Source organism: Mastigoproctus giganteus, chromosome 4, assembly GCF_048544385.1.
Source record: "Mastigoproctus giganteus isolate SK-2022 chromosome 4, ASM4854438v1, whole genome shotgun sequence".
Classification (NCBI taxonomy): Eukaryota; Metazoa; Arthropoda; class Arachnida; order Uropygi; family Thelyphonidae; genus Mastigoproctus; species Mastigoproctus giganteus.
In genome coordinates this window covers 77,309,528-77,335,497 of record NC_143578.1, presented here as the reverse complement: position 1 = coordinate 77,335,497, position 25,970 = coordinate 77,309,528, and the positions used below count along the sequence as shown (strand labels likewise).

Here is a 25,970-nt window from a genome sequence, read left to right as displayed (position 1 = left end):
TTTACAGCTAATTAATAGAACTCTATTTCTGAGAAGCAAGTTTATGAAATCGTTGAATTAATTATCTAATTTACTGGTCTCAACAACTCTAGTGTACAGAGTAAGGAAATAACTCAGTAGCGAAGGCACCAGGGCAGCTACCACATTGAATTGCCATTACTAGTTAGTTAACTGGGTGTTGTACAATGATTTCACAAAATCAGTGATATACGTTACTGTCAATTATGATGCGCAATTCATACTTGGAAGAACATAAGTTATTAAATGTACTCAAAGTAAAATGTAGGGCATGCTTATCAATTATTAGGTGATATAGAAACCGACAATTGATATGAACTAGTCTGCAGTCAAGTCACAAGGGGTTTAGACAAACTAATCAGTTTACATGAAGCCTCTGGCAAAGAAAAGTAACAAAGCCTTGTTTTCTTATGTAAACTCTAGAAGGAAAGGGATGAATCACATTGGTCTACTAGATATGAATGCCATAACATTTGATGATCCTGCTCAGTTTGCTGACAAACTGATAGATATTTTACTTCTGTGTTCATACATGAGAAATTTTTTGTGATGAGGATGCCAGAAGTGTATCAAATTCTAATGGAGCCAAAAGATTTTGTAATAACTGAGAAGAAAGTAAAAGAGAAGCTGAAACGTGTTTTCAGCTTCTGTCTAACGGACATTCTCTGTAACGGACACGGACAGGCAATCTGCACTGTTTCGTTTAGATTAGCACCTAATTTGATCTCCCAATAACGGACAGCAGGCAAGCTCACGGCCCTTTTTCTAGGAACGTTTCTTCCACGTATTGCCTCAATCGTGTGTTTATTTTCTATTTCCGATTCTCTGATTTTATCAAGGTTTACATCGCGGTTCTAAACCTTTTTCAAGAATTTTAAGGCACGTGTAAATCTTTTGATGAATTTGGTGTATGGAGGGGGGGGTGGAATTTTGTCGATCTTTTGAGTTTCAGTTTTCAGTGTCGTGTGAAGTGCACAATGTCTTCTCGTAAACATTTAACTTTAAAAGATAAAGTCAAACTCATTAATGCGTATGATCGGCAAAATAATAGTGTTCGCAATCTCGCTGCAAAATTCAAAATCAGGAAGACGCAAGTAAGTGACATTCTAAAGAAAAAAAATGAACTGCTCAAACAATTTTGGCAACACGTAAATGATCAGGTTCAAAAATCATTCCCGAAAACTGTTGGACTTCAAATTGACAATGTTACGTATGAGTGGTTTTGTCGCGCACGTGCTAAAAAAATTCCCATTAATGGGCCTATTATTAGGGAAAAGGCTTTGGAGGTTGCGAAATCTATGGGAGTAAATGAGTTCAAAGCTTCTGTGGGATGGCTAGACAAGTTCAAAACTCGGCATAAAATTTCTTGGGAAACCGTAAGTGGTGAAGGTGGATCTGTTGATACTGGGGTTGTAACAGAGTGGACTGTCAAATTGGAAGATTTATGTTGTGATTATGACTCTAAGGATATTTACAACTGTGACGAAACAGGGTTGTTTTTTAAAGCTCTTCCTGAAAACACGAGTCTAAAAAACGAAAAGTGCCAGGGCGGAAAAATTTCTAAGGAAAGCTTGACTGTACTATTGTGTACAAATAGTAGTAGTAGTAGTGGCATGTGATGCAAGAAAGCAAATGTATGAGCTTATGCAGCATCAGCCAAAAAAAAAAAAAAAAAAAAAATCACACCATTCCCTCCAAATGCCTGTCCAGTTCCTCCTTAAATTTATTCAACCTATCAACTTCCACAATGACAGATGGAAGTTTGTTCCAGCAATTAACCACCCGTGGCTAAAGGCAAATTTCCGCACATCTATTCTACATCTGTCTTTTCTTAATTTGAATTTATGCCCCCTTAGGTTCGTAATCTGAACAAGTGGAAGGATCCCATCAGAATTCAGCATGCTCAACCCATTCAAGGCCTTATATACCTCAATCAGATCACCGTGCAGGTGCCTAGTCTCCAGCCACTGCAATTTGCAGAACTTAAGACTCTCTTGGTAAGAGGATCCCTTCATTCCCCTCACCAATCTTGTTGCCCTTCTCTGTACACGCTCAAGTAAATCTACATCCTTCCTAAAATGAGGCCTCCAGACCTGTACGCAGTACTCAAGGCGTGGCCTGACCATTGCCTTATACAGAGGGATAATCACCTCCTTTTCCCTGCTAGCAAAATTCCTATATATCATTGACAAAACCCCATGACCTGCCCTGGCAGCCTGGCTACATTGCTCAGAGAACTTCATATCTGACTGCACAATTACTCCCAGATCTTTTTCATTTTCTACCACCTTAAGTGTAGTACCACACAGTTGGTACGTTTCTCTGGGGTTACTTCTACCCATATGCAATACTTTGCATTTGTCAAGGTTAAACTTCAGTTGCCACTTCTTAGCCCATCTGCCCAAATTATCTAGATCCTGTTGCAGTAGCACACTGCCATTACTGTCATTAACAACCCTGCCAACCTTTGTATCATCTGCAAACTTCGACATTAAGCCTGATATACCTTCATCAATATCATTGATAAATATACAAAACAACAGTGGACCTAACACCGAACCCTGTGGGACTCCACTAATAACATTAGTCCAAGAAGAGCAGCACCCATTGATTACCACCCTCTGTCTTCTTCCACTTAACCATCCTTTTATCCATTGTAGCAACTTACCCTTAATACCATTCTGATCCAATTTGTACAATAGTCTTCCATGTGCAACAGTGTCAAAAGCTTTCCTGAAATCCAAATATATGATATCAAAATTATTTTTTGCATCCAGTTGGATGCAAAAATGCTGGGAGACTTTGAACAACCTCTTGTTATAGGAAAACCACAAAATCCTCGTTGTTTCAAGGGCATAAAGTTGAATCTTTTGAATGTTCACTGGAAGTCTAATAAAAAAGCGTGGATGACACGAGATATCATGATTGAATGGATAAGTCACTTTGACCAAAACAGAAAAAATATTCTTTTCATGGATAATGCTACATCTCACCCGCACATTGAATTGTATCATTCAAATCGTTTTTCTGCCACCAAAACATCTGCAGAGTGCCAGCCCTTGGATCAAGGGATAATGAAAAATTTTAAACTTCGCTACAGTAAATGTGTTTTAAGGCATCTCATTGCAAACATGAACGATATAACATGTGTGAGTGACCTTGCAAAGAAACTCAGCATCCTAGATGCGATTCAGTGGATTTCCTCTTCAGTAAACGCAATTAGAAAACAAACTGTCATGAACTGTTTTGTAAAGTCTGGCTTCTCAAACGCAAAAATTGAACTTGTGAACAGCAATGTGGAGCACCAAGAAGAACAAGAACTTCAACATCTGTTGATAATGTACGATACTTCCGCTACAAGTGACCCTGGTTACAAAGATATAGACTCTAACCTCACTATAGAAGATGGTGCTCTAGATATCAACGACATTATCATCGATATTTTTCAAGAAGTTCCTCACGAGGATGAAGAAATGGAAGGAGGTCATTCTGTCGAAGAACATATTAACGACGAACCACCAATGAAAATAGAAGAAGCGCTCATACAAATCAATCGTTTAAAAATGTTTTTCGCCGCTGAAGAAGATACTGAAGGACTTTTGATGGTTTCTTCACTCCAAACAAATGTTGAAAACAAATTTATCAGCTGGAAGAAGGTGCAGAAGAAAATAAGTGATTACTGTATGTATTTTTCTTAAGATAAAGTCAAAATATGCATAGCACAATTGTATGTATATTATTTACAAAAATATTGTGCAAAATCTGTATATAATTTAATTTAATTTTACATTAAACATTTAACGATTTTTCTTTCTTTCTTTTTTTTTTTTGTCCCTCAGACTTCTTGTTAGCGGACAATTCTCTCTAACGGACACATTCTCATTCCCCATGGCTGTCCGTTAAAGGGAAGTTTCACTGTAGAGAATGTTTGGCTGCTTCTAAGAGAAAGCAGCCAAACAGTTACGCAGGCCTTTTGCTGTAATTATGAGAGTATTTTTTTTATCCTTTTCACTGGGGTGGGGATGTTTGTTGAAGTGAGTAATTACAGACCTCTCTTATAGGAAAAATAATGGAACTACTTGTTAAAGAAGTAATGCAGGACTCTCTAGACAGCAATGCAGTTATGCTGCATTCGAAACATGGATTTGTAAGAGACGATCTCGTGTGACCAATCTGATTCAATACCAGAGTGCTTTAACGAAGGAACTGAATGCAAAAAATAATTTTTAAATTATATACTTGCATTTGAGAAATGCTTTTGACATTGTACCACATAAAATACTGCTATACAAATTGGAGCAGAGTGTCATTAAGAGCAAGTTACTGTTATGAATAGAGGGATGGCTGAGTGGAAGATGACAGAGAGAAGTAATCAGTGGGTACTGCTGGATTAAATGCTGGACTGATTGTTATTAATTGATATTGATAAATGCATAACAGGCTTAATGTTTAGGTTTGCAGATGATACAAAGGGTAGAGTATTAATGACAGTTGGAGAATGCTCTGCAGCAAGACCTACAAAAAATTATCAGATTGGCTGAGAAGTGGCAATTGAAGTTTCATATTTACAAATGCAGGGTACACTGCATATGGATACCAGTAATCCTGGAATAACATGCAGGAGCAAAAAGAAAATTGTGAATAAGGCAAAACTGCAATTGGGAAAGGTTGTGGTCTGTGCCTGTATTTTATTCAAAGCATTTTTTATGAATATATGTTTATTTTGATTTTATGTGTTATTTTAGCACCAGCAGAACAGCAAGGTCTGAACACAACTCCATGGACTGCTGAAGAACAACAACTTTTGGAGCAAGCTCTAAAGACCTATCCAACTTCCACCCCTGATCGTTGGGATAAAATTGCTGAGTGTATTCCAGAAAGGAGTAAAAAAGACTGCATGAAGAGATATAAAGTAATTTTTTAAAAATTTCCATAATTTTGCCTAACTTTCATGAATATTAACCTTTTTAAAGAAAGTAAGTTTCCAGGCTCTATGGAAATGGTTTTAAAATATTAATTTTTTACTATTTTGACTTAATAATTTAAGTTACATTTAAAGTCATAAAATAAATACATTAAGTTTATGTAGTAGGACTAGCAGGTTTATGTAACAGAGGAGGAGAAAAAGCAGTATATACTGGAACTTAAGAACAAGTTTGAACTTCTGCAGACTGCTCAGGACCAAGACATCGATGAGGAATATTACATCTTTCTGAAAGTGATAAAGCCGAAGAAACCTATAGGGAAAAAGAAATCCAAAGAAGAAAAAATTAGTCAAGAAACACTTGTCATGATGAACCGAAGACGACAAATGAAGAGCAAGAAAAACACTGACAGGGAGAAAATTGAGTATACTGAGTTATGCAAAGCCATTAGAAAGAGACTCAGAGAGGACATAAGAAGATTTAACACAAAAGTTGAACAAGCATTAAGGGAAAACAAAGGATTTAAATCAGCAGCCATGAGCAGTAATACAGAAAGACAAATGATACTGAAACTGAAGAATAGCGATAGTGTACTTATAAACAGAAGGCATAATTCAAATAGCAGAAGACTACTATAGAGAATTATATAAGGAGCGAGGGAATGATGCCAGCAGTGGGGAAGATGGATCGCAAAGTAGCAACACATACAACATACCTGATGTTCTTCCTGATGAGGTAGAACATGCATTGAAGAAAATGAAGAATCAGAAAGCCCCAGGGGAAGATGAAGTTACTGTAGAGTTGTTAAAATTGGGAGGAAGAGACATAACACAAAAACTGGCAAGGCTCTTCACAAAGTGCATTAGAAAAGGTGTGACGCCTAAGCAGTGGAATAATGCAATCATAGTTTTGCTGCATAAGAAAGGAGATAAATCAGAAATTGGATTTTATAGACCAATTAGCTTGTTATCCCATATCTACAAGTTGTTCACAAGGGTCATTACTAACAGATTAGAAAGAATACTTGATGAGAATCAAACGAAAGAGTAAGCTGGCTTTAGGACAGGATTCTCAACTATGGATCACCTTCACGTAATATCACAGCTAATGGAGAAAGCAAATGAATATAAAACACCATTATGCCTGGCATTTGTGGATTATGAAAAGGCATTTGACTCCATACAGCATAAGGCAATGTTTCGGGCACTGGAAAGACGAGGCATAGATACCCCATATATTATGATTTTGAAGAAAATATATGAGAGTGCTACCTCCTTTATTAGACTAGACAAAGACAGTAGGAAATTTAAAATCGAAAAAGGAGTTCGACAAGGAGACAGTATCTCCGAAGCTGTTTACTGCTGCCCTTGAGGAAGCTTTCAGAAGATTAGACTGGTCGCAGAAAGGAGTCAATGTGAATGGAGAGTACCTAAACCATTTACGATTTGCAGATGGCATTGTGGTCATAAGCCACGATCCCAAAGAATTAGAGAAAAATCTTAATCAGTTATGCACAGTTAGTAAGGATTTTGGACTAAAGATGAATGTGGCTAAAACAAAAGTAATGATGAACAAGTATGCCACAGAAAGGGAAATAATGATTGAAGGAGCAGTAATTGAAAAGGTGGAGTCATATACTTATCTGGAACAAGTTATTAGCTGTAATAATGATAAATGGCTGGAAGTCAAGAGAAGAATAAATTTTGGATGGATAGCATTCAGGAAATATAGTCACATATTGAAGAGCAATATCCCAGTTTGTCTGAAACGTAAAATAATGAACCAATGTATACTCCCCAACATGACTTATGGAAGTGAAACTTGGACACTGACCAAAAGAATGGAAGAGAAGCTGAGAGCTACACAGCGAAGAATGGAACGAATTATATTGGGAATCAGACTGTTAGATAAGAAGAGAAACAAATGGATTAGGCAGCAAACTCGAGTAAAGGACATTCTTATCAAAACTAAAGAACTAAAATGGTCTTGGGCAGGACACATAGCTCGAGGACATGATGACAGATGGACTTAGAAAATAACAGAATGGTACCCAAGAGGAGCTAGAAGAAAACCTGGAAGACAAAGGCGGAGATGGATAGATGAAATTCAAGTTTTTGGGTAGTAAATGGATGGCCAGTGCTCAAAACATAAGGAACTGGAAAGTTGCTGGAGAGGCCTTCATCCTGCAGTGGATTGAAAATGGCTGATGATGATGAGCAGGACTAATGTCATTATAGAAACAACTAAACCTGGAAAAAAAAGTCTATTAAAAAAAAAAAAAAAAAAAAAACCTAAATATATGATAAAACAAAGCATAAGTGTATTCCTTGTTTTACATACTTTTAGCTTATTAATTCTTATTTTTATGCTTCCACTATGAGATTATTTGAGGGCACAGGATATGCTCATTTTGTCCTTCAAAGCCATGATATGAAATACTTGGGGGCAGAAAGGAAACTGTGAATAAGCAAAACTGCAATTGGGAAAAGTTACAATCTGTACCTGTATTTTATTCCAAGCATTTTTATGAATATTTATTATTTTTCAGTTTTAGATGTTATTTTAGCACTAGCATAACTATTAGATTACATGAAGACACAGGATATGCCCATGCTGTACTTTATTTTCCATACTTTTAGTATTATCTCTCCTTCACATTCCCAATATCTGAATGAGCTAACTTATGGGCAACATGTGGAATTGTAAGGTTCACAGTTTCCAATATCTCTGTGTAGGGCTAGCCATATCTCTAGGTCCTGCTGAAAAGTTTTTAAGAATATTATTAATTTTTTATTTATTAACTATAAAGTATATTGAATGGTTCTATCTAGCTCTTTATAAAGCAACGTTCGATGTGTGTTATCAATAATCCCCCCCCAGAGCAACACACAGAGCAACAGCATGTTTTATTGGTATGATACATATACAGTAGAACCCGGATAAGAAATTCTCGCATAAGAAGTTTTCTCCTGTATTACGTTTGGTTTCTTAAATCCCAATTTCACCTCTATATATTGTAATGTATTATTTATCAGTGTAAGAAGTTTTGTGTGTAAAACGTTTTCCCACATAAAAGGTTTGTTACAAAGAATACAGTGTATTATTATAAAGACGTTTTCCCACTTAATACGTTTTTATATATATAGAAATTCTTTATTTTTAATATTAAAAAAATGTTAAATATTATAAATATTCATTAATTGAACAAGTTAGTGCCAAGCATCATTTTAGTTGGTAGTTAATCAGCGGAAGTAGGTGAAATGGTATCGTTTTTGATATACACTCGTTGGTTTTGATATACAATCAATATGAGATATATTGTGAATGCCACAATATATCTCATATGTTGAAGGCATTCACAATGAGTTGGCCTAATATTGCACTACCTCTAATAAGCAATACTTCACCAATGGAAAAGACTAAGTTACTTATTCTCGGCGGATACCACTTGTTCTTGGTGGACAAGTGGTATCCACCACCCATGGGTGGTGGTAGTATCTGCTGAGAATCCCACTGGCAAAGTGCTGCCCATTTGAGAATCCATTGTCAAAGCATTCCTTATTCAAGGTAGTTCAATAACAGGGCAACTCGTGAACAATGCCATTTCACCTACTTGCTGATTTTCTATGAACTAAAATGATTCTATGCACTAACTTGTTCGATTAGTGAATTTTCTGTAGTCTGAGGCTTTCAGTGTTAAAACCTTTTTAATATAAACATTTTGATATAATGGAAATGACACATTGCTATTGTTTTCGTCGATATCCATAATTGGATAGCGTCAACCATGTGAAGCACAGTGAAGCAATTGCCGTTAAGTTGCGATAGTTGTGAACAGTTCTGAATTACTTAGTGGATTGTTGCCATTGCTAATTGTAATTGTCACCTTTTAAGGTATGTTGCAACTCCAAAGGAACTTGTCCTTCCAACTTGGTAATGAGTTTAATGAACAAAATGTTAAGCGCAGTTTAAAAATTTTTCCCATAAGCAGAGTAAAATACAGTAGAACCCGGATAAGAAATTCTCACATAAGAAGTTTTCCCCTGTACTATGTTTGGTTTCTTAAGTCCCAATTTCACCTCTATGTATTCTAATGTATTATTTTCCCGGGTAAAAAGTTTTCCTGCATAAAAAGTGTGACATTTTCCCACTTAATGTTTTTAAATATAGAAATTCTTTATTTTTAATATTAAAAAAATATTAAATAATATAAACATTTTAGTAATTGAACAAATTAGTGCCAAGCATCATTTTAGTTGGTAGTTAATCAGTAAAGTAGGTGAAATGGTATCATTTTTGATATACACTCTTTTTGGTTTTGATATTCACTCAATATGAGATATATTGTGAATGCCTTCACAAGTTGCCCTAATATTGCACTACCTCTAATAAGCAACACGTCATCAATGGAGAAGACTAGTGTTACTTATTCTCGGCAGAAACCACTTGTTCTTGGTGGATACCACTAACCGTGGGTGGTGGTGGTGGTTGGTGGTGGTATCCACCAAGTTAAGCTTCATTTGCCATTTCTCAGCCCATCTGCCTAAATTTTCTAGATCCTGTACAGTAGCATACTTTCATTACCCACCCTACCAACCTTTGTATGATCGTCAAACTTGTACATTAGATCTGATATGCCTTCATCAATATCATTGATAAATATACAAAACAACGATGAGTCCAACACCGGAGACCACTAATAACATTAGTCCACAAGGAGCAACGTCCATTGATTACCAATCTACCTTTGCTTGCCTAACCTCATTTGTGACTTGATTACAGACTATCTTATATCTACCATAGGCATCTGTGTCTCCTGATAATTTATATGCCACTCATGCATTTTTCTTCTCTGCCACAAGTCTCATTAGTTCATCTGACATCCATTTAGGCCTAAACTTTGAACAGTATTTCTTAGTTGGTATGAAAAGCCTAGTAGCTTCTATGGGTAATTCCTTGAACTCTTCTCATTTAGAATTTGCTGATGGTAACATCATCATTTGGTCCCACTGTATAGAATTTAAAAACTTTCTGAGACAAGATTGTACTGTAAGGAGGATAAGTGGTAATAATAATACAGAAATAGAATACTAAAAACAGGTACTAATCAGCAGATTGGCTAAATAATTCTGCTCAAGCATATTGTAATCATCATCATATTATACTATGTAACAGATTTTCAAAAAAGTTCTGTTATCTGCATTTCTTGGTATCTCTTTTACAAATTTGGGTATGCTAAGTTCAGATATGACCAGAAGCATCAGTGGTTTTCCTAGAAGTGAAAGAAAAATAACTATGCACTATTTTCTTTTCTTGTGGACCAATAAATATGCTACCTTTCACTCACACATCAAACAACTTAAGAAACATAGGTTAATATATACATAGATTGTATATGCTGAAGGTGTCACTTTGAGGAGCCAGTGCTTTAAGAAATCAATTAACCAGTCTCATCTTGATATGAAATAGTGGAACTTCACATTTCCATATTCTTCTTTACTATATACAGAGTGAATAACAGGTTAGTAGTTTTACTTGAACATGCAATGAAAAGACTCCTTTATTTGGATTGTGACTTATACCAGTTTCTTGATAAAGATCAAAACATTAACACAGGGATTTTGCAACAGTGTAAAAGTGTACATAAGTGACATTTTTGCTGTCTGTGAAAGTCTTGCATATGAGATCCAGTAGATTCTGCTCTTTTCAATGACATGTAAGGAGTTCTACATTGGGTTTGGCCCTCACTAAGTCATCAAATTCTTGCTGATTAGGCAAATATGGCACCTTACTTGAACATGCTTCTGGGGTGTAATTCCAGCTATCATGTTCATCATATTCATCATCTAATTCTGATGATTTCTCTGGAAGGTGGATTGGGAATTGGCAGATCTTCATTGGGGGATTGGAGCAATAAAGGATTGATATGTTGAGTTTAAATCTGTATACTTTTTAAATCCACCTTACAAAAGTAGTAGTTCTCGTGATGGTTTAGGAATCTCTCCTCGTCTTTATTTGGTATAGCAAGAAGGCATACAGTGAAATCATTTCTGCAACTACCAGAACAGAAATGCCATGCTCACAGCTTGCCTTGATCACTCATAGGCATTGCAAAATAGGTTTCATATGCACTGCAAAATTTGATGCCAACAATGACATTGTGCTTCACCTGCTTCAGACCTATATATCTGCAAGGATAGTAGAATAAGTCTGGAGATAACCTATGCCTTCATTTGGTAGATGGAAAACCACAAAATTAAAAAAAAAAAGAACAAAACTTATTATATGAATATTATAAGCTCTTATATATCACACTATTTGCATTTGTTGATTTCATAACTGTTGCAAAAAATATAAAACTTTCAATTTTTGTCTAAATATTGATACTAGAAAAAAAATCAATGATGCTGTTGCTCACAACGTACATATAAGAAATTGTTAAATATAAACATAAACATTTACTATTAGTATTAGTTTTAGTAGTGGAAAGTGATTCAAGAAAGCAAGCTTATAAAGTATCAGTCAAAAAAATACTGCGTACTTCACCCATCCATACTCTCCAAGAATTTGTCTAGTTCCTCCTTGAATTTATTCAAACCACCCACTTCCACAACAACAGATGGAAGTTTGTTCCAACAATCAACCACCTGCTGGCTGAAGGCACATTTATCCTGCAGCCATCCTTCCTCAACTTGAATTTATGCCCCCTCGTCTGTAGTATCAGCAAGAGGAAGAATGCAATAAACATTTAGCTTATTCAATCCATTCAAGGCGTTAAACACCTCTTTCAGAACTCCCCACAGGTGCCTAGTCTTCAGAAGCTTCAATTTGTAGAACTGAATCCCTTCACCAATCTGGTTGCCCTTCCTGGACCGCAGCTCTACAGCTGCGGTCCAGGTCTAGCAGCTCTACATCCCTCCTAAAGTGAAGCTTCCAGAGCTATATACAGTACTTAAGGTGTAGCCTAATCTTGGCCTTGTACAAAGGGATAATTACCTTATCCTTGCTAGCAAAATTTCTGTATATCATTGACAAAACTCCATGGGCCATCCTGGCAGCCTATATCTGACTGCACAATCCCCCACAGGTCTTTGTCATTTTCCTCTACTCTAAGTGCAGTACAACACCATTGGTATTTTAATCTGGGATTACTGCTACCCATATGCAGTACCTTGCATTTGACAATATTAAACTTCAATTGCCATTTCTCAGCCCATTGATCTAATTTTCTCAGATCTTTTTGCAGTAGCTCACTGTTACAGATTACTGCCATTAACCACCCAGCCAACCTTAGTATCATCTGCAAACTTAAGACATTAAACCTGATATACTTTCATCAGTATCATTAATACAGGGGTTCTCAACAGGGGCAAAAATTGGTTTTTGGGAGGCGAAAAAATAATGGGTATTACAATGTGAAATAATGATAATGTATATATCCAGTAAAAATATCTTTAATTTTAAATAAATACTTTGGAGCTTTCAAGGATATTAGGAGTGAGTGAGAAATTTTGATAAAAGGAAGATGGTGGGTGTGATTTAATTCAGCCACCTTTTCTTTTCATAAGCATTAAATGCCTAAGTTCTTTCAGAGTTAATGTCTCTGCAATCCTTGTTGTTTGTGCCTTTCCGATGGCTGCGATCTTGGTGGCGGTGTGGTGGGCATGGTTTATTTATTTATTCTTTAGTTTCATTGGTCAATATACGAGGCATGGACGGAATGAGGAAATGTTTCAGTCTATTGTTTCTGCTTTCTAAGCGACAATTAGTATTGATTTATTGTTTCCTTGTGGAAGTTGTTTATTTTTGTTCCACAGTGTTTTTGTGAGTTACATGGGCTATGAGAGTTAAATAAAAACAGTTTATATTTTATTATTTAATTCTTTGTAGTTGTTCAACCCATCATCAATCATGGCAAGTGCTGAAGAAAAGTGGATGACTATCTAGCTTATGGTTTTATTGAAAGCCCATTCAACTCAAGACAGCCCATGTGTCTTGTGTAATAGTTCTTTTTCAAATGAGGCTATGAAACCATCAAGACTTTTAGATCACTTAAAAAGGAAACATCCTGATAAAGTTGGTAAACATGTTGAATATTTTAAAAAATTAAAACAGAATTTTGAGCAACATAACACTATTACTTCCTTGTTTAAGAAGAATACACAAACAAATAACGATGGAATGATTTTGTCTTATATAATTCAGAAATCATTGCAAAAACTGGTAGTGTTCATGCAGTTGCTGAGACTGTTACATGATCTGCATTAGAGATCGTTATACAACATACAACCCACATTAGAGACTAATTTCAACAGGAATGCATCAAAATCCTTCCAGTATTTTAAAATCATTGTCACTGAGCAATGATTCAATTTGAAGATGAATAGACGAGATGTCAGTTAACATTGAAGAGCAACTAATTGACAAACTAAAAACAAGAAAACAGCTGTCCGATTATTGCCTCTGCTCACCTGGTTCCCTATTTCCCAAAGGATGGCACTGACACTTGTTAGAAATTACTTTTGTTTAAACAAAACCACGCTTATGTGGTATCTACTACATTAAGTGCACTCTGAAAAACATCTTTCTGAAGGATGAACTGTAAAATTAACAAAGGATGTCCTCAGTTTTTCTAAGTTGTTTACATACACTCCCTTGCTCTCCACGGGATTAAGGTCAGTTGCAATTGTTATGCCAGTTCAAAAAGTCTTTTGCTACAGTGTACAGTAATCTATTTTTTGTGCCATTTTATCTGAGCTGATGTCTTTTTTGGAACTTGTGTCTTTAAATTAATTTAAAATTTATTTATATTAAATCTTATCTAGCAATGTTATGGCAACAAAATGTAAGCTGACGGAATTAAGCCTGGAAACTAAACTGAAAACTGTACAAGAGGCTGATAGGATGGATCGAAGTAAAATGGGCATTGCAAAGGAATACAATACAACATCCCTTTACCTACTTTATCTACAATACTGAAAAACCAAAAAAAAAAAAAAACTTGAAGTACGTGACACGAGACTTGAGCAGAGATAAAAAAAACAGGAAACAAATTTGTGGTGAAAAACATGAGGCGCTTGAAACAAAACTTTTTGAGCGGTACCAACAAATACGTGCATCTAATTTGCTAATATCAGGTCCGATTTTGCAACAAAAGGCAAATTATCTAGCTCAGTAACGTGGAATTATCAACTTCAAATGCAGCAATGGCTGGCTCCAAAGATTTATAAACAGAAATAACTTGGTTTCGCAAAATGTTTGCAGCAAGTCTGGATTAGTCGACAAAGAAAAGGCTGCAGACTGGGGCGCCTCCGTAGCCAGGTGGGAAGGAGCAGCAGTGCATAGCACACGCTTCTTGATTAGACCGGGGTTCGAGCCCGTCACCACCAAATACGGAGGATGCAGAAAGGTCAGGGAATGACCACCGCATATCCCGGAGCAATATGGCCTTAGTTGCTAATGCTCCAAAAAACCAATAACAAACAAAACAAACAGCTGCAGACTGGTTGTGTTCTATATTCGGTCCATTCTTGAAAAATATGAAGCAAAGAATATTTTTAATCTTGATGACACAGGTTTATTTTATAATTTTCTGCCAAATAGAACATTTTCTGTTCAAGAAATCTTGTCATTGTGGAAAATTTAGTAAACACTCACTGTTCTGTTATGCTGCAATTCAGATGGTAGTACAAAACTATGCCCACTTGTTGTGATTGGCAAGTTTCCCAAGCCAAGATGTTTTAAAGAAGTTAACCAACTTCACTGGAGGCCTCTGTAGCCAAATGGTCAGGAGCGGGAGTGCAGCAGCCCATGCTCTTTGAGTAGACCAGGATTCAGTCCCTAAATACAGTTGATCTGCCAACTCTCACTGGACCAGTGTAGCAGATTATGGTCATCATGAATTGTTGGGAAGGCTTCTGTCCTGCAATGGATTGATAATGGCTGCTATTTACCTTTTACCTGTGAGGCCAATAGAAGTGCTTGTCTTACAGTCAAAAATTTTCAGTCTTGGTTATCAAAAGTGGACAGAAGATTGGCTTCAAAAAAAAGAACATTTTCATGATTCTAGATCATTGTGCAGCAGCGTATTCGAAGAAATTTGAAGGAGCATATGGATTTTGTTGGCGAATTTAAAGAGTTTGTGAAGGTGGATGATGAAGTTGCTACCACAGCAGTGCCAACACCAGAAGAGCTGCTGAGCACCAAGCAAAACAATGATGTTTTTGTTACCAGCAAAAGTGAAGAAGTGCGCGCGCGCACACACACACACTGCCATCTAAAAAAGATGCCCAAAATGCATTGAGCATTATAGACAAGGTGTAAATCAATTTTAGCAAGACTGAAATGTTGTCTTCAGGGCCAGGACACGTTCTAAATATTGCAGGTTTTAAAATCAAACAAGTCGATAAATTCAAATATTTGGGATCAATCTTACAAAGTGATGGATCATCCCAAGCAGAGATTAATAAGAGAATTACAGATGGCAGAAAGGCTATCGGCATGTTAAACTCTGTTCTGTGGAGCAAAAATATCCTAAATAAAACAAAAACTTAATTTCAAATAGTTGTACAAAGTCTTCTATTGTATGGAACGGAAACCTGGACATTGAATAGACGAGCAGAAAACAGATTGCTCTCCACAGAAATGGATTTTTGGAGACGCTCAGCAGGAACTTCTAGAAGAGACAGAAAACGGAATGAAGACATAAGGGAAAAAATGGAAGTGAAAAAGACTATAATTGACACCATCAAAGAAAAGTGTCTAACGTGGTATGGAAATGTAAAACGGATGCAAGAAAACAGATATCCAGAGGCTATCCTGGAATGGATACCTCCTGAAAGAAGGAGAAGAGGAAGACCTAGGAGGACATGGATGGATGGAGTACGGGAGTGCATGACAGCCCGAGGCTTAACTGACCAAGAGACCTTGAACCGCACTTTATGGCGGGAAAAAATTCCTAACAAGAAATAACTTGTAGGCTGAGGAAACCCATTGTAAATGGAAACACTCCTCTTGAAGAAGAAGAAGAAGATTGAGGTCAATAGAAGTGCTTGGCTTACGGTCAAAATATTTCAGTCTTGGTTATCAAAAGTGGACAGAGGATACTGCAGAAACAACTATTGCATTTGATGTCTGTGTTGTAGTTAAAAATGCATATAGGACAAAAAACTGTGCTAACAACATTCGATTCTTTCTTTAAATTAGATTAATTAATTTATTAAAAAGTTAAGGTTTGTATGTCTCATTTTATATTAAGATTGTAATTCTTTTTACTGTTATACTAAAATATTTTATATATCTAAATATATATTGTACAGTATTTTCATTTCCATTATTGCTTTTCTTTTAGTTTATCTTACAAAAAAAAATTAAATCTTTAAAAAATGTGTTATTCCTATTACTCTATTGTTAGTCAAGGCTTTTGTTTTTATGTTATTTTATTTTTATTGTTTTATTTTATTAATTTAAATTAATTTATTTTTTTTAATTTATTTTTGATTTTATTATTATTCTTAGGTATATACCAAAAAAAAAAAAAAAAAACTAAAATTTTGACTCTTTTGGTGGACCTTTTTACTACACACCTCTTTATTATTACAAAACGTTAAAATTTAGGTCCCTTGAACTTTGTAACGAGATTCAACTGTATTAGCATATTTCAACAGGAGCTGTCAAGAGAATGGTAAAATTGAAATCCTGTAATTATTACTATGATTAAAAGTTACAATGACTGAAATTTCAATTCTAACAAAATTATGGTTTGACCATAAAAGACACACACACAACCATATATATGTCCCTATCATGGACATATATAATTCAGCCCATATATATATATATATATATATATATATATATATATATATATATATATATATATATGGGCTGCATTCTCCTGTTTGTATTAATTAAGCCTTTCCAGGTAAAAGACTTCATAGTAAAGGGAAGTTGAGCAGTATGACTTTAGCAATGTTGAAATTACAGTATACTGCTCGTTAGAAAAACTTTTGAGCCTTACAAAGGCAAATAAGACTCCTGGAGTAGATGCTACAAACACAGTAATTTTGAAGGAAGCAGTGAGAGAGTGTGCATTGAACTGTTGCTGTTAATTATAAGGAAATTTGGACTCTTGAGGGATTCTGTTTGAATGAAGAAGTGTCAGTGTGTCATCAATACATAAAAACAGTTCTTTCAGCAAAGTAGGTAACTACATACCAGTCACTCTGACTTCACTGGGAGGAAATTCATGTTGGCAGTGATCAAGAAGAGTGCAATACAGGGACAACATTTAGATAGAAATGGAATCCCGAAGGAAACAACCTCATTTTGTTAAAAAATAAATAATGCAAATTTAAAAATTTTTACCTTGTGAGCTCTTTTTGACAGTTTGATCGTGAGCTGGATGTAGGAGATAATTTCAGAATATATTTTGATTTTAGAAAAGTGTTTGACTCATTCCCTCACAGGGGGTTACCATATAAGCTGAAACATTTTGAAAACATGAGTGATATTCTTAAATGGATCGTAGGGTGGGTGTATAACGGGAACTGAGATTGTAGAATAAGCAAAATCCTGCACAGAATTGTGATTACTTTAAAGATTGGACTGAAATTAGAAGTGTATCCTCTTAAGGATTGGTACTGGTACCACTTCTGTTTCTGATTTTCTGAAATAACATCAAAACGTGAATAAAGGGCTTGATTTCAAAATTTGTGGAATGTAGTTAATCATGCAATCTCCATCCAAGTACAGAGACCACCTAATAAAAATAGACATTGGGGTTTCTTGAAAGCACTCAAAGACAGGCAGCCCACTTTGTGAGATCTGCAAAAGGGCAGGCAGCCATACGAGGAAAGACCGAATATGTGGGCTACAGAGCTTGGCAAACAGACTCTGAAGGTGCCTGATTGAGGTTTATAAGAGAAAAGGGAGGAACAGTAAAACAAATGAAGGCTGTTTATGAATGATTCTATAAATTATCTTATTTGTTTATTTATTTTTATTTATTTTTTTTTTTTTTTGCTGTTGCAGTAAATCCTTACACTATATGGGTAATATTACTTGAGGATAGAAATGCTGGGTTTTTTTGTTTTTTTTTTACTGGTGCAGTATAAGCCTGGGACTTTCTTGCACCATATGACTAGTGCTAATACAATTAAGTTTAATAATACAATAAAAGTTCTCCCCAGGAGCTATTGAATGCATGCACAGCCCGGTGAATTTAACTGACCACCTGGCTAAAATGGAAACGATTCTCATGATACCGTATGGTATTGCTCACTGATCTCGATCAATATTAATTTGAACATACTATGCAATCGAGACCAATGTGACAGGAGCATATAATGTTAAATTATGCAATTAATTTTTGCTCTGGATTGCTTAAATCACATTTATAAATAACAGAAAAATTTTTAATATTGTGAAGTATTACACTTCTCCACCCAGCTGGCAAAATTTTCTGGGTAGAACACTGATAAATAATAGGTGATTTTAGTAAATGAAGACTTTAATTTTAATCAGTACATTTTTAATATTCTAATTTTTAAAATTTATGTAATATTCGTTTACTTTTTTTTTTATTTTTTTATTTTTTTCTCCAGGACTTAGTAGAGATGGTTCGTGCAAAAAAGGCTGCCCAGGCTGCTGTAGCAACTAAGGGAAAAAAATGACACCTACTTTATATTAGGATAAAAAAAAAATACATATATAAACAAAATAATGAATTATAATTTTGAAACTTTTTGCGGTGCCTACAAATAAAACTTATTAATAATGGAACTTATTTTCTTGTACAGCCCTGCATGTAATATATGTTTGAGTTTGTACGAATTATTGTAAATAAATTCAAACATTATATATTATATATTTGTGTTAATTTAAGTTGAGTTTGCATTAATTTAAAGCACATCTGATTAAACATTAAAAATTAACGGGTTGGTAAGAATAATGTTCCACGTAATGGCCTACTGACTGTTATCACTTTCATTTATGTTGAAGAAATGCATCTGCTTTTCATGTTTAGATCATGTATGATTGGAACATGTAAAGCGGCTTTTACGTGTTTATTCATATGTACTATGTGTACTCAACTTTTTATTTTTACCTGCAAGAAAGTGCTCTAAATCGGATTCAGAAACACTTTTCTATCCCATTATCTTTATTTATTTATTGTTTCTTAAACAAATTTTGTTGGATCGATATTATCATGTTGCCCCTTCAATTGGAGGTTGGGAACACAGTTAAGTGAAACACTGCACTAAGGAATTTGCTTGAAAACCTTAATCTTATTGATAATGTATAAGAATTTAAAATTGCCAAATTTCAAAATAGATTCTGAAACATTTCCCAAGCAAGCTAATAGTGTAAATTCCCAAGTAAAATAAGGTTCAGTCCTTTTGAATTTTAAAGCTATCTTAGAAAATACAATTCTTCAAAATACAGTTTGTTGTTCTTTGGTTTTTAGGAGCATTAGTAACTAAGGCCATATTGCTCCGGGATATGCGGTGGTCATTCCCTGACCTTTCCGTATCCTCTGTATTTGATGGTGACGGGCTCGAACCCAGGTCTAATCAAGAAGCGTGTGCTACGCACTGCTGCTCCTTTCCACCTGGCTACGGAGGCACCCAAAATACAGTATTTAGAAACATAATTTGAGTAAACAGTTGTTTGAAACAAAATTCTTGGAAAAAATTTACCATTTTAAAATGGTATGATTTTATGATTTTCTTCAATTGTATGATTTCTTTTTTCTTTGATGTTTTGATTTTATCCGATAGGTGACTGTTCCACTGTTCAAACTACTGATATATTCTATAGATTTTTACCCAGTTGTAATTTAGCTTTCCAACTTGAATCTGCATGTCAGTTTCTTATGTCATCCATGATCTTTCCGTAAGGGTTCCATCCTGCAAGCAGGGTGGATTATCCAGCATTATCTGTGGTATCATCATCTACCTATTGTGCAGGTGCCAAATAACTCATTCCAAGCACTCAGTTTTTCATTCTTTATTCTAGATGATATTGCTAACATTGTCCTTGAAGATTGTCATAGACATTCCTCAGGTATGACAAGTTAGGGCTTGCTACATGAGTCTAAATGCTGATGGAACCAATAGATCCCATCCACTTGATTCAAGTATCACTCATGTCTTGCATCCACTTCACTCAAGTGGACAGAATTTTAGCAAAATTTTGCTCATTCTGCAACAACCAAATCCACTACTTATACTACAAACTTACCTGTGAAAAGATCAAATCTCCCAAACACTTCCTTTGTCATTTCAAAAATATATGTAGTCTTGGTTCCAATCTCAATGTCCATTTCCACTTGGTCTGCTGAGCTCCACTTATTTTTCTGAGAGTATCCCAATTATCGTTTTATTCAACTGCTGCTATCTCACCTAATTATTCACTATACGATTCCTTTCACCAGTAGCTGTTTAGGTGGTACAGCAGCATATGTCTGCTCTGATATTTGCAGTAAGGGACAGTAATGGAATCTCCTTTTTTCGATATTCTCTGGCTTAAAATCTCTCTCTCTCTCTCTCTAGTTCATTCTATAAAATTCATCTTTTGTCTGTATTGATCTCCCAATTCCACTACTCATTTGGAACCTTTGACTTCCTCTCTTTGAAGCTTCTGCAGTCCAACTTTACTATTTTAATGAATATTAAAATCATGGCAATTTTAATGTTCACAACCCCAGCTGGCTTTAGTCTTCAGTCACGCAAGCTTTTGTAATTAATGACTTTGCAGAGATACAGAATTTTTGTAACTACAGGAACTCCCCAACTTACATAAGGATTGCGTTCTGCAGAACGCTGCGTAAGTCGGAATTTCCTCCATTCTTGTGCAGCACTCTTAATTGTACTCGCTGAATTGATTGAATCACAAAAGAAATGTTCAGCCAACATGTGAATAGAATTATTTATTGTATTTATTCAATTTTTTATCTCATGTGCAGGAAAAATTACAAAAGCGTGCAATTTAAAAAATTACAAAAAAAGAGGAGACAGGCATAATGTCAGTAAGTTTTACCTCTCGAGCATCATTGCCAGAATCGATGTCTTCAGCTGATAAGTACGGAGCTGTGGACATTTAGAAAGGGGTTGTGGCTTTTTTATTTTCATCGTAGATTTCTTTGTAGCAAGCAAGCATATCATTCACCCCTCTGTTAACTTTTAAGAATCGTTCGCTGTCAGGGCCCATCTTCTCAAACCTCGTTACTGCCGATGCAATTTCATGAAATGCCATTGCCATCTCTCTAGTGATGAAGCATCTCCGCTCCTCACTTGGTTCACTTTGAGCTTCGTCAGCATTTTCTTCTTTTACTATCGCTGCTTGTAAGTCAATACGTTCTTCATTATGTAATTCATTCTCCTCTTCTTCTATTAACTCCTCCAACTGAAGTAGCTCTGCAACCTTTACAATCTTATCTGTAACTCTTCATATTATTATTATTATTAATAGCCATATGGTGCAAGGAAGACTGAGGCTTATGCTGCACCAGCATAAAAAAAAATTCCCGTGTTACCCTGAGAGAGAGTCAAAAGAAGAAGGGAATCGCCAAGAAAGAGAAGAATGATGATATCCCTGGGTGTGCCAAGCCCATACTCACCAGATGTGAGCCCCCCGGGGTTAAATATATATATATATAATCATCTTTTTCAAATCATTCGAAGCCTTTTACGTGCTGTGGGCATATTTTCTTCCATGCACCATTTAAACAACTTTAAGTAATTTCCACCCAGTCCTTATCAATGTTTAAGATGGCGTGGTAAATATTGTAAGGTTTCCAAGTCTCTTAATGTAAAATTTTTCTCATCGTCTGCAGACAATGCCTGAGCAAATGTGCGTAAATAGTATGCTTTTAAATTCTAAATTTCACCCTGATCCATATAGGTTGGATGAGTGAAGTCATGTTTGACTGTAGAAATATGACTCTCATGTTTGAATTGAAATCATCTAGAAGTGTAGGATGTCCAGAAGCAAAATCTTGAAAGGAATGTTGACTTTACAATGCTTTTCAACCTCAGGAATGAAGCAGCATTTGAACCAATCCTCAAAGAGAGATATTGTTATCATGCTCTCTGATTCAATTGGAAATGCACAGGTAGGTTGGCTTTATTGATGCCCTTAAATGCACAAGGATTTCCAGAATGGTACAGAAGCAGTAGTGTTTAATCTGTAATCTCCCACTGCATTAGCCCCAAGCAAGAGCGTGGCCCTATCTTTTGATGCCTTGAAACCTGGCATTATATTTTCTTTGGCAATGTATGTTTGATCCAGCTCTTTCCAATACAGAGCAGTCTCATCAACGTTAAAAATTTGCTGCGTTGAAAAGCCACTTTCATCAGTAATTGTTTCCAACACGTAACAAAATTTCTCTGCAGCTGCAGAGTCAACACTGGCGACTTCACCCGATACTTTAATGTTGTGGAAACCAGTACAATGCTTGAACCTATTAAACCACCTGTTGCTTGCCACAAACTTGGTTTAGGGTTCGCTGTACTTATTAGCATTAGTAGAGGCATACGATGCAAGAAAGCAAGCTTATGCAGCATCAGCCAAAAAAAAAAAAAAAATGCTTCCATTTCACCCCTCTATTCGTTCCAGATGCCTGTCCAGCTCAGCCTTAAATTTATTTAGGCTTTTAGCTTCCACAACAAAAGATGGAAGCCTGTTCCACCAATCAACTACTCGCTGGTATCTATAATATATCTTTATGAATACTTCTTGTTTTGCTTGAATGGTGATTAGACTCGAGTACTCGCTTCTGAATCTGATTTTCCATCCATATTATTAACAGCTGTTCCATCTTCGATATTGGCACACCCAGGATCCTGAGCTGGATATCATCATTCTTCTCTCTTTCTTGGTGATTCCTTCCTACTTCTCTCTCTCTCGATATTAGGGAAATTTTTTTTTTTTGGCCGGTGCAGCATAAGCCTCAACCTTCCTTGTACTATATGGCTATTAATAATAATAATAATAAAATAATTTTTCTTCTCTGCTATATGTCTCATTAGTTCATCTGACATCCATTTAGGCCTAAACCTTGAACGATATTTCTTAGTTGGTATTCAAAGAACTTATCTCGGAAGAGTAGTAGCTTCCAAGATAAGATCTTTGAATGCTTCCCATTTTGAATTTGCTGTTGGTAAAGCATCAGTTGGTCCCACAAATACCCTTCCAGTAGTTACCTCTTTGAGTAAATCCCACTTCAGCACACTGATCACCGCAATCTAGTGGTTCCTTTATCTGCAGATTCTTAATGCACGAAGAATCACTACTGATAATCAGATCAAGAGTATTACTCCCTCTAGTTGCCTCCCAAACATGCTGATGTAGGAAGCAATCATCCAATAATTCCACAAAAGCCTTAGTGTTTGAGTGACCAACTCACAAATTCCAGTCAGTATCTGGGAAATTAAAATCCCCCAATATAAGACTCTTAATTGACTGGCCCACTCTATTTCCCTGTACAATTTCTTATTATACTCATCAGAGTCATTAGGCTTATAACACACTCCTACTCTCAATTTTGATTTCCCAGTGCTTAGGTCACACTAAACTGACTGGACACTGCACGATCCAGCGATGTCGACTGGCTGTAACTCCTTGGATTTTGTGTTTCTTAACTAATAACATAACCCCTCCTTCCTTCCTATCCTGTTTATCCTTGCTCTACGTATTGTACTCCCTAAATTCCAGTTCTGCATTCTTTATATGTTTGTGGCACGACGTCTCTGATATCCCAACAATATCTGCCTTTGATGTTTTGAGCAATACCTCAAATTCATCAAATTTATTTACCAAACTCCTAGCATTGGTGGAGACGCAAGTATACGTGCACCTGTTCCTATTCTTTGGGCCGACCGGGCTAGCTGGGTGGGTAAAGTGCCTGCCTGGCAACCCAAAGGTCGCGGGTTCGATTCCGCCTCAGGCTTGGATCAAAGTACTGCAAAAACCTTGGGAGGTGCATTATGGCCACAGAAGCCTATGCGCCAACAACTACCAAAAAAAAAAAAAAAAAAAAAAGTTCCTATTCTTAGCTACCCGAACACAAGCCACGTGTTTACTTGTACTGCAATATGACTCCCAGCTGTCTCTGAAATACCCTGCATCTTGTTTTCCAGGCTTCTGCTCATTCCAATAGAAGCTGTGAAAGAACCACTTTCACCTCTGCAAGTGGCTACATTTATTCTATTAGTCCTTGTATCCCCCCCCCAAATGGTGATTCATTTCTACTTCTGACTCTTGTGTGAAAATTGTATTTTTTGGAACAACAAAGATGTCCCACAGTTCTCATAAATGTTTTTAACCATCCCTAATCTGAAACATGGTTATTTTTCATTCACAGTCAAGCTGCATCTTTCCATAAACATATTCAAAAAATTGAATCTCAAGATATTTCTATGTGTGAAACTTTTCTCAATTTAAATGAACTGAAATTAAATTTGAGTGAACGAAAACATTAAGAATTTTTACCAAATATTATTAAGAAAATCGTTTCAGAATTAGAAAAAAGACAAAACAATGTTGATTTAAAATTATTTAAGAGATCAGTTCAATCATTTTACTAAACTTGCATGGACTATTTGAATCAATGGGACAGCGCCTTCCCAGAAATGGAAGTACTGTATTTGAAGGATCCTTTTGCGAGTAATTCCATTGTGGACGTAGCTTGAAGAGAGCGTTTCGTTTATTTCAAAAAAAAAGAAAACTGAATATTGACGATGGTGACTTATTCGATGAAGTTTGTTTGTTGTGTTAAAAATTATGTTACTAAGGAAAAACTATTAGAGTGGTGACAAAATGAGGAAATGACCTACCATCATAAATCGTCTGAGCGGGTAGAACAGTTGTATTGTCACCGCCCTCCCCACATCCGGTGGAAAAGGCCAGGGTTCAAATCCCGGCAATGACGCAAGGAACATAAATGGGCTTTTTTTCACTCTGTGGTTGAATTAGTCTGTCTGAGGCGTAAATACCTAAGTTTTTTTCCCAGAAACTGGAGTTTTTCGTTCAGCAAAACAGATAAATCGACCATTGAACCGACACAATTATTAGCATTAGTAGAGGCATATGATGCAAGAAAGCAAGCTTATGCAGCATCATCCAAAAAAAAAAAAAAAAACCACTTTCACTTCAACCCTCTGTTCTTTCGAAATACCTGTCCTACTGAGCCTTAAATTTATTTCGGCTTTCAACTTCTACGACAAGGGATGGAAGTCTCTTCCACCAACCAACTATACGCTTGCTAAAGGCAAATTTCCGTACGTCTATCCTATATCTGTCTTTCCTCAATTTGAATTTATGCCCTCAGGTGATTATTCTGAGCAAGACGAAGAATCCCATCAGCATTGAGCATGCTCAACCATTCAAGGCTTTATACACCTCTATCGGATCACCTCGCCGGCGCCTAGTCTCCAGACACTGTAATTTCCAAAACGTAAGCCTTTCTTCGTAAGAGCACCCCTTTCCATTCACTAATCTTGTTTCCCTTCTCTGTACTCGTTCCAGCATCTCTACATCCTTCTTGAAATGAGGCCTCCAGACCTGTATATAGTACTCTAGGTGCAGTCTGACCATTGCCTTATACAAGGGAATAATCACCTCCTTATCCCTGCTAGAAAAATTCCTATATGTCATCGACAATACACCATGAGCTACTCTTCAGCCCGTCTGCACTGTTCAGAAAACTTCATATCTGCCTGCACAACCACCCCCGGATCCCTTTCATTCTCTACCACTGTCATGTAGTACCACAGACTTGATACGTTGCTCTGGGGTTGCTGTTTCCCATGTAGTACTTTGCATTTGTCAGTGTTAAACTTCATTTGCCACCTCTCAGCCCATCTGCTCAACCTTTCCAGATCCTGTTGCAGTAGCATAGTGTCAGTAGTGTCCTTGACAACCCTGCCAACCTTCGTATCTTCTGCAAACTTGGACATTAAGCTTGATATACCATCATCAATATCATTTATAAATACAGAAAACAATAATGGACCCAATACTGAA

General features: G+C 36.1%; 1 protein-coding gene across 1 annotated transcript in view; it reads left to right on the top strand.

Moving 5' to 3' along the window:
• The window catches only part of LOC150086853 (dnaJ homolog subfamily C member 2), a 451,294-nt gene extending 432,486 nt beyond the window's left edge, over positions 1-18,808 (top strand). Inside the window, exons 16-17 of the mRNA XM_090371629.1 lie at positions 4,764-4,930; positions 18,548-18,808. Of these exons, the coding sequence (XP_090227755.1) occupies positions 4,764-4,930; positions 18,548-18,616 (236 nt within the window). The 3' untranslated portion in view covers positions 18,617-18,808. The remainder of the gene's footprint in view (positions 1-4,763; positions 4,931-18,547) is intronic.
• The last annotated feature ends 7,162 nt before the right edge of the window (positions 18,809-25,970 follow it).